Raw genomic sequence first — 9824 nt, 5'->3', positions numbered from 1 at the left:
GGAGAAAGCTATGCAACTTTCCTCCACAAACTGAGCTGCACTTGGGGTTTTCTTGGAGCAGGACCAAATGCTGCTTGAGTAGCAAAGGTTTTGTGGGTCCCACTGTGTTGTTCAGCCTTGGAACAGAAGAGCCTTTCCCACGACAAGCACAGTGTTTCCCAGGGGTTGTGAGAGCTGTGGAAGAGCCTTAACTAGTGTGAAATGCAGAGGGGTTGCAGGGCGAGGGACTGGGATATCTCTGCTGGCCAGGAAAGGAAATATCCAAAGGATTTCCTGGAGTCTTCCCAGTCTGGCTTCACAGTTGACATGGGTGGCTGGTGAGGATGGGAAGATGGCAAAAAGGGAGAAATTACAGAAATGATAGAGACTTATTTTCATGGCTGAAAAAGACCCTCAACTGAGATGCTAACACTTAACAGGAAAGGAAGGTCTGAACTCAGCTTCTAAATGGGCAATCAGATGTCCCATGTTGATATGGCTGCAGTAGCTGGTGAAACACTGCTTCAAACCAGAGCTGAAAGAGTAGTATGAAGGACACATCACCTGTCTGTGGTGCTGGTGGAATTCGACCCATGAGACAGGTCCTGGCATGCCAAGCAGGCATCTTCCTGCTGCAGCAACCCTTCATCTTGACTCTCTGTCCTCCCAGGTGCAGTGTGGACCCAGCAGATGTGTGGGTCCTGGAAGGAGCATGGGTGCCCAGTGAGGTGGGAGTCCTGGGAAGAATGTTGTTCCCTGACAAGGTGTGAATCTTGAGTGAGATGTGGGTCCTGGGAGAAATGGGGTCGCAGGACAGATGGGTGTCCAAGGAGAGGTGGGGATCCTGGATAAGAAGTGGGTTGCAGGAGATGTGGGGCTCATTGCTCTAGGGATCCCCAACCATGCTTTGTACAGAGGCAAAGCTGCGATCTCAGATCTCAGTGCCCCCATGAGAAACTGCTGTTGGGCCTCAGCTCCCTTTTGGGATTCATCCCAAAGTAACCTGCCTGTGTTGGGAGAAGCAGGGGTGAACAGAAAAGACACACATTCCTTTTCCAGAGATCAAATCCCAGCTGCCAAAAGCACCTCTCCTGGTGACCACTGAGATCCCCTTCCCATAGCTGGGATCTTTTGCAATTTACGGCTATGGGGCAGGGATAAGCACCCCAGAGAGAGCACTGTGCCCGGGCTGCAGAAGACCCTGCAGGATGCCGGGATTGGACATTCCCCACCCTGAGCTCCCAGCTCCTGATGGGTGTCCCATCAGCAGCGGGGAGGGTCTTCAGGGGGAATCGTGGAGTGTCGCCCTTAAACCCCTTCCCGTGGCAGCTCTGACTGCTGATGAAGCTGGGGGTGACGGAGGGGCAGGGCAAGAGTTAACCTACCTGCTCTGCCATCCCTCTTGGCTCCACCTCGGAGACTGAGGGGAGGGAAAAGCGAAAAAGTAGGGGAGGGGGGAAGAGAAAAAAAGAGGAGGAGGAAGAGGAAGAGGACAGAGAGAAGCGCCCGGACCGCGGGCAGCCCCGGCCAGCAGCGGAGCTGCCGCCCCGTCCCACTCCCAGCATGTTCCAGTGGTGAGTGACTACGAGGAGCCCGAGCTCCGCTCCGGCACCGTCTGGAGCCCTGTGGTCCCTGCTGCTCTCCACCGCCCCGGCGCTGCGTCCTGCCAGAAGCCTGGGGACTGCGAGGTCCCGTTCCTATCGGGTCCCTTCCCAGGGGTGTCGCAGGGGCGGCTGGCGGGGAACGGGCAGCTTTGGTGAGGAGGATGCTCATGGGAATGGGCAAAGGACGCGTCTGCCCTTTGTGCCCTGCTCGTCTGTCCCCGTCCCAGGAGGGGCGCCCCCCATCCCGCTCGACTCTTCAGAGAGCTCCGAGGCGGGGGTCCCGTTCCCGTACCCTCCTGAGCGGGGTACCCCGGGGAAGGCTTTCTGGGGTGCCCGGTCCTGGAGCAAACCTCGTCCCATCCCGGCGCACCGGAGCTCCGGCGGGAGCCGGGACGGGGGCACCGGGCAGGCGCTGGCGGTCAGTCCCCGTCGTCCCCCCCCTTCTCCGGGGATGCCTTTCCCTGCCTTTCTCTGCAAAGCGCTGGTTTGCGTGGCGTGGTCAGGGAGAGTGGGGCCGTGGGGACAGCCAGACCTGCCCGTGGGTCCCTGTCCCACGGCTGCGCCAGACTGGGGGCAGATTCCCACGGCGGGGGGAGTCATCCAGCGGTTTGGCTCTTGCCTCTTCCCCAGCCCGCTCTTTTTACCGTTACTAGTTTTACTTTAACCTAAATACCTTTTATACTTTAAACCAGACATATTTTATAATCCCTGGATACCCCGGGACTGGGGAGAACCGTCGTGAGCTGGGGCCCCACTTGGCGCTTGCACCCAGCTGCTTTTGGAGACATTTGGGTGCTTTCTCCCCCTTCTAGACAAGATCCCCTCTCCCCAGCCCTTGGCACTACCAACAGAAAGGGCTCTATGCTGGCAGTGCCTCCGCCGGCTCAGTGACTGAGTCTAATTGAGGGGCCAGAAAAATCCAAATAAATAGATAGCCCTGGCTGATCAAAGAGGTTTTCATACGGATCAAAAGCCGCTGTGTGTCTCTCTGGGGACGGGGGATGGAGAGCCCCAGTCTTCTGGGGCTTCGCTGCTCTACAGCATCACCACCTGAAAGGGAAACTGCCCACCTCTAATTTGGGGATTTATGTTTAACTGCCGGGGCACAGCCATCAGTGGCCTGGCTGTCTCACAGGGAGGCTTTTGAGCTTTTTCTGGTGGAGAAAAGGAAGAGCAGGAGCGGGTTGGGACCCTTTCAAAGCTCTCTTAGTGGCACTGACACCGGCAGCTGGAGCAGTCAGTCCTGGCTGGCGCTGGCAGGAGCTCAGCCGGGATGGGTGCGGGTTGCTGCGACCTTGGGCTCCGCAGCGCCGGGTGCCCTGGGATCTTGAGGACACTGCCAGGGTTATGCCCAGAGGAGGGTGCTGGGGCTCAGCAGGGTGATTTCTCTGATGGCAGCAAACCTTAAGCACTTCCCTCACCTTGCAAAGCAGTGGTTCCTGGGGGCTCTGAAGAGCACGACATGGTTTCTCCCTCCTAAAGTACTTCTCAGCTGAGGACACCACAAAACAGAAATACTTGAGATCAGAAAAGATGTACACATCTTTTGACTCTCAAATCCACCTGCAGTTGTGGCTCAGGGTCCCCTCAGTCCCCAAACTTTCTTGCCAGTGCAGGGATGGGGTTTCTGTGGGGCAGAAGGCAGCTGCTGGGCTCCTGGTTCCTGTTGGACCCAGTGGTGCCTCCGTGGTTTCCAGAGGCAGACGTATAGGAAAAATCCCAAACAAATTTTTATAACAGAGCAAAAATTGCATGTTGAACCAGTGAAAACTGGGAAATGGTGTCTGCTGAAAAGGAATAAGTTTCTATGCTGTTGTGCAACACCTCACTGATATACCCACATGTACCCAGGCTACCCGAGCCTTCCTCCTCTTACAGAAAGACAGAGCTCGCCCCTCAGCCCCAGGGCAGTGTTTTCTGCCTGGCTAAAATCAAAAGCAGTGGCCCAGGGAAGGTGATGGGGTGAGTGGCTCCATCCAGCTCCTGGCTCTGTCAGGCAGCGCCTGCCGAGGGTGGGACCCATCCGTGCGAGTGAGCGACAGCCCTACCTATGTAAATTTTTTGAAATTATATCAGTAATTCCCTTCCCCGTGGGGAAACACTGTTTGTCCTTTGGGCTGGGTACCTCATCGTGGGTTGTCCTTGGGGCAGCGGGTTGTGTAAGGATAGGATGGGATGGAATGGGATGGGAGCAAGGCTGGGGTGTCAGGATGGGATCGGTGCCGCTGGGGTGACTGGGGTTATTTTTGCTATTATTCTGAAGTTTTAAACATTGCTTGGCTATATGCAGGGTTACAGTTCTATTGGGACAGAAGGGTTTCTAAGAATAAGCTCAGAGCTGTTTGGTCAGGGCTGGAGAGGGTTAAGGGAATGGTGAGATCTAATCAGAACTGCTCCCTCATCAGTCTCAGATGAGTGGCCACATATAAAACTGGATGTGGAATATCTATCCATTTACTCATAATTACTTATTTCCATGCTTGTTCTCTCAGTCCACACTACTGATCACAGCTTTCACACATAAATGAGGGTGAAGACAAGAAAGAAGAGCCCCCAGAAGCTCCTGGTTCCCCGGCTCCCACCTGGGGCTCCATTTCATGGTGGCCAGAGTCCCCAGGAGCAGTGCTGTCACCTGCCCTGGGGAGCCCTGGGACTACATATGGGGTGTCCCATAAAGCCAGGTGCTTTGGGGCAGCCTGTGTCCCAAAACCCCAGGAGCTTCCCAGTGTCCTAGCAGATCACAATCCAGTCCCCAGAGCCAAGAACATTTCAATGCTTCGTTTGTTTTTTTTTCCGGCTACCTGGAAATTACATTGGTTAAATGTTTCAGATTTCAGCCCCAAGCTCCTTCCCTGGACTATCCCAAAATGAAGGTGCCATCTGCCTAGTAGAGATGGTCTTGGATCTTTCTGGCTCCCAACAGGGCACCAGGGCTGGGACATGCTTCTGTCACCAAGAGGACAGGCACAGGGGAGCCAGGTGGCTGGTGCCACACGTGTCTCCTTTGACTTCCCAGCTGATGTCCCTTTCACCCATGAAAGGTGTATTAGGGACTGCCAAGCACCTTAGGAGCAGCCAGAGATGGGGCTGCCCTTGGGAAGCCATCAGGACCCCAGTGGGCATGTGGAAGTCAGCTGCGGCAGGAAGAAATCAGTGCAGATATGCCAGCTGTGGAGGGGAGCCAGGCACTGCAGGGCAGCACAGTGCAGATGGATGGAACAAGCATTTTGTCTCCTCCCACCTTTAACTGTGTAAAAAGCAGGTTGGGGGGCAGAGGGGGTAGTATCTAGTGCATCTGTAATCCCTGAGTGCAGCATTCCCACTGTCTCAAAGACCACAGGATGATCCTGCTCAAGCCCCCGGTGAGCTTCAGGGTTTGTCCCCTGAGCCAGCAGCTTCCTTGGGTGATAGATGGATCTGCAGCAGTTGAGAGCAGCAGCATGGTCCCACAAGTGTGTGATTTACCACCCCTATTCCCCCACACATCCTGCACATGCAGATACCTGGTTTGCTGCAGGCTGAGAAATCTGCCCTCAAACTGCAGTGTGTCTGCTGCTCCTTATTATCACTGCAAAGTGAAGTAACGGGTCCTGAAAGAAGGCCAGAACACCCAACAGTACCCCCATAAGCGGGATGCAGGTGGGAAAAGCGCACATGGAAGTGTCCTACAGCTCTTCCCACAAGACTGCTGCCTGTCAAAGGGTGATGGGACACAGATTATGAGCATCCCATGACCTCTCCAGGAAGTGCTTCTGCAGACAGGCCTCTTGCAGCCTGCAGTTTCCTTTCCTTAATCCCCATGTCTTGTCCCTTTAGGAAGAAGACCATCTACAAAACCATTTGCCTCTCCTTCTTGCTGGTGATCACAGTAACAGTGCTGCAGCGCGGAATGGCACCCAACCATTTCACGCAGGGCCAGCAGCAGAAAGACCTGCCCCTGCTGGAGCCCCTTAAAACACAGAAGAGAGACAGTGCCTTCTCCATCACCAGCACTTTCTGGAACAGCAAGGAGAAAGCTCCTGGGAAGGAGGAGAGCATAACTGCAGAGCAAGCAAAATCCTGGGATGTCAGCACTACCAACTGCTCAGCCAATCAGAACTTAAGCAAGGTGGACTGGTTCAAAGGGCTGGAGCCCAACTTCCAGCAGTTCCTGCTCTATCGGCATTGCCGCTACTTTCCCATGCTGATCAACCACCCTGAAAAATGCAGCGGGGATGTCTACCTGCTCATTGTGGTCAAGTCTATCATCACGCAGCACGACCGCCGCGAGGCCATCCGCAGAACCTGGGGACAGGAGAAGGACGTGGATGGCAAGAGGATCAGGACACTGTTCTTGCTGGGCACAGCTTCCAAGGAGGAGGAGAAAGCCAACTACCAGAAACTGCTGGATTACGAGAACCTCATCTATGGGGACATCTTGCAGTGGGATTTCCTGGACACCTTTTTCAACCTCACCCTCAAAGAGGTCCATTTCCTGAAGTGGCTGAACATCTACTGTGACAACGTCCGCTTCATCTTCAAAGGTGACGATGATGTGTTCGTGAATCCCAGCAACATCCTGGAGTTCCTGGACGACAAGAAAGAGGGAGAGGACCTCTTCGTGGGGGATGTCCTCTACAAGGCCAAGCCGATTCGGAAGAAGGAGAACAAGTACTACATCCCCAGCGCCCTCTACAACAAAAGCAATTACCCACCCTATGTAGGAGGTGGGGGCTTCATCATGGATGGACCCCTGGCCAAGAGGCTACACAAAACCTCAGAGACGCTGGAGCTGTACCCCATCGACGACGTCTTCCTAGGGATGTGCTTGCAGGTCCTTAATGTAGCACCTGTTGGGCATGAGGGCTTCAAAACTTTTGGCATTGTGAAGAACAAGAACAGCAAGATGAACAAGGAGCCATGTTTTTTCCGGAGTGTCCTGGTGGTTCATAAACTGCTGCCTCCAGAGTTGCTCCAAATGTGGGACTTGGTCCACAGTAACTTGACATGCTCAAGAAAACTCAATGTCCTTTAGCTCAGTCTCTCTGGAGAGCTGGGACTAGAAGGGCTGGGACAATCGATCCCTGCTCTGGGATGGGGAGAATGTCTGCTGGTGGCACACAAATCCTCCAGGGACAACTCCTTCTGGGGCGAGGAGGGCAGAGACACTGCGCTCGCAGGCAGGGCTTGCAATAGTGTTTGCTCCTGTACTGTAATGTGATTCACTTATCTCCAGCTGGGTTGGGGGTTGCTGAAAAAGAAGAGATAAAAACCAACACAACAAATCTAGCACAAAGTTAAGAGAGAGAGGGAAAGGGCAGAGGGGTTTGTGCTCTGGTTTAAGTACCACCTCCACTGGAGCATGATGCACTGTGGGGTGGGGGGACGCAGGGAGGGATGTGGCACAGGTATTTTTTGGAGATGTTCAGGGTCTGGCTATCCAGGGAAGCTGCTCCAAGGGAGTTGAGTGGTTTACAAGTGCATGAGCCCCCTATGGCCCAAAAGTCAAGGGGATTTTATTTATTTTCTCAGATTTCTCCTCCATGCAAGGTTTTAGTGACACTGACCCTGTGACCATTGGGTTCCCCCCTGCTGAAGTCCTCTCTTGTGTCGCCACTATGCAGCTGTGGAAAGGGGCTCTCCTCTGAGGCCGGACCTCACCAGCCCCGAGCACCCATTAGGGTTTCAGCCAGGTGGTCAGGGGATCAGGGTCTTCGTCACCAGTAGAGGGTCCCGCATGATGCTGGATCCCAGCACTAGCCCAGGCTGTGCTCTGCTCCCTAGCCACTCTGCCGGCCTCACTGTTTGTGCGCTCTGTAGGAATGTACCCAGCCAAAATTCCTCAGGGATTTGTTCCTCCTGGCAGGAAAGGGAAGGGACGAGGCAGGCTGCCCTTGCCCCTGGCCAAGGAAGTGGCAGAGAAACTTAGCCCCAGCTGCAGCAGCACAGAAGCTTATCTCACCTGGTACCCCAGCTTGGGTGCAGGCATCCTGGGGACTTGCTGCAGGGAGACCCTCTCCTTGCAGCAGGGCTGTCCTGGTGGGGTTGCCTCAGATAGGGATGACAGCCCTCAAAGACCCCATGTGTGTGGCTGCTTGGGCTTAGCCCTGAATTTACAGCAAGCTCTGTGCTCCAGGGCAGGTTGGAGAGCACCAGTCCTGCCCTGGAACGTGGAGTGGGGTCCCAGGGGATAAGGTGAAGGGGGGGCTGGTGTTTTGCACCACAGCTGCTACTCTCAGAGGTGTTGCCGTGTTCTGAAGGATGAGGCCCAGGAGCATGATGGAATGGTATCACAGGACATGGCCCTTTTTCTTTGGGCTGAAAGGGCCACTGGGAGCTGTCAAGAGGAGCCACAAACCAGCTGTGTGGTGGAGACCCCCCCAACACAGAGCGACATTGGGCCACACAGGGGCCATGGATACTCTCCAGCCACCGACTGCAGGTGTAAGCAAAGACACCGACATGTGCAAAGCCACACGTGTGCCTGGGTGCTAGTGCGCCAGCTCCAGGCACAGGCTCTGCACATGCGGATGTCCCCATGCTTACGACTTGCATGCCCAGATGGCCCTGAGCACGCACAGCAAAACATGGGCACATGTGCACTCGCTCTCTCTCCCTCCCTGGTGCCAGACATTGAAAGGAAAAAATTTAGACTACCTCAAATATCCCCCTGTGCAGTGCCTTTTTTTTTTTCTCTCCTTTCCTTTTCTTAATGTGCTTTGGAAATGGGCCCGTTTCATTTACTCCAAGTCTGTATGTTCCCCAGGTCTAAAAACAAACAGAAAAGGGCATAAACCAGTCAAAAAAGGCACCTTGATGCCAAACTACGCCACTTCTCGGCAAACGTCCCTCATCTGCTCAGATGAGATGCAAATTTGAGAAAGAGAAGAGAAAGAGCCCGTTGCTGCCCGGGCTCAACTGTTGGTACTGGGGCTGGCAGTGATACTGTGAAATTTGATTTATGAAGCACCAAGCGGCACCGTGTCCCTGGGGCAAGTGCTGGCAGCGCAGGGCAGAGCCCTGGGGGCACTTTCTGTGCCCGCTGGCCTTAGGCAGCACATAACACTCCTTCACTTTCCCATCCCTCCCTCCTTCCAACAGGAGTGAGTTCAGAAATACTTCCAAATTGACACCTCAGTAATTTATGTCAGGTACAGTACATTGGGTTGTGTATTTATCCTACGTGCAGGGATAGCTCTTGGTCTCTGTAGCAATGCATACAGGGAGCCAGGGCTGAGTGCAGAAATCTCTCAGTGTTGCTCTTCACCTGGTGGGACCTGTACAGAGAAACCTTGTAGACTTTGGTGAACAATGTAGTTTCTAAATAAAGGTTAAAAGAGAAGGAAAAAAAATCCCCAAGCCCTTGCCTCGTGTCATTGCTAGTGGGGTTCTGCTGACCAAAACAGCTTGGCTGGTTGGGAACAAAACTTGGTAATGGACTACAGTGGCAAAACCACTGCTTGGAGTGGGATCTGGGGGCTGTGGCTTCCCTGTTCCAGCTTGGCACAGCTTCCTCGTGGAACCTGGTATGTTGTTTAACAAGGGCTGGTAGATATTTTCCGTCCTCCATGCACTCCAGCTGCATTTCAAACCTAGGTAAACTTTAGATCATCCTGGCACCCTGCAGTGAGGAACTTCTCACATCACCCTCCACGGGAAGAGCTGCTTTGGCAGGTTTGTCTATCACCCTCTGCTCACCCTGAAGGAGATCGCCACCATGCTGTCCCTATCAGCCCCCTCCATGGCAGGACCATGCTCCCTGTTTTTTCCTGAATCAAAGCACTGCCAAAGGGTGACACATGCCCTGGCCATGGCATAACGGGATACACATGCCATGGGTCAGCATGGTGACCCCAGAGCAGACTGAGACACAACTGCAGGGTCAAGCTCTCATCTGGTTTGAGCCTGGCTGGGGTCAAAGCTGGAGGAAAGCCATAGGTGATCCTGTGGGTCTCACCTCAGTGTTGGGGAACTGAGAGCTTAGTTTCCAGGGCTCAACAAGGTGATGGGGAGTGGAGAGGCTAGCAAAGGCCACCAGGACATTCTGCACTTGGCAGGCTGGGCCATCAACCACCAAGGCCAGCTTCCCAATGGCACCAAAAATTTCCCAGGTGGGGACAAAAGGCAAAATGCTAAGTAGATGCACTTGTGGATGCTCTCACCCTTTTCCTCTCCAGCATGACCCAGGGCTGTGTCCTCCCACTCCAGGACTCCTCCGCAGGGTACCAGCAGAGATCCAGGGCCCCACAGTGACTGCAGGGT

The 9824-nt window shown here is 54.3% G+C and overlaps 1 protein-coding gene across 1 annotated transcript; it reads left to right on the top strand.

Moving 5' to 3' along the window:
- The first annotated feature begins 1416 nt into the window (after positions 1 to 1416).
- Positions 1417 to 6834, top strand: B3GNT7 (UDP-GlcNAc:betaGal beta-1,3-N-acetylglucosaminyltransferase 7). The gene is made up of 2 exons (XM_062628981.1): positions 1417 to 1553; positions 5400 to 6834. Exons 1-2 carry the CDS (start codon positions 1543 to 1545, stop codon positions 6595 to 6597), a joined length of 1209 nt encoding a protein of 402 aa, XP_062484965.1. The 5' UTR covers positions 1417 to 1542; the 3' UTR covers positions 6598 to 6834.
- Positions 6835 to 9824: the final 2990 nt, after the last annotated feature.

This window comes from Pezoporus occidentalis, unplaced genomic scaffold, assembly GCF_034315485.1.
Source record: "Pezoporus occidentalis ecotype Australia unplaced genomic scaffold, CSIRO_AGI_Poc_V1 ctg327, whole genome shotgun sequence".
NCBI lineage: Eukaryota > Metazoa > Chordata > Aves > Psittaciformes > Psittacidae > Pezoporus > Pezoporus occidentalis.
The sequence above is the reverse complement of the archived record's forward strand: the minus strand, read 5'-3'. Positions and strand labels throughout refer to the sequence as shown.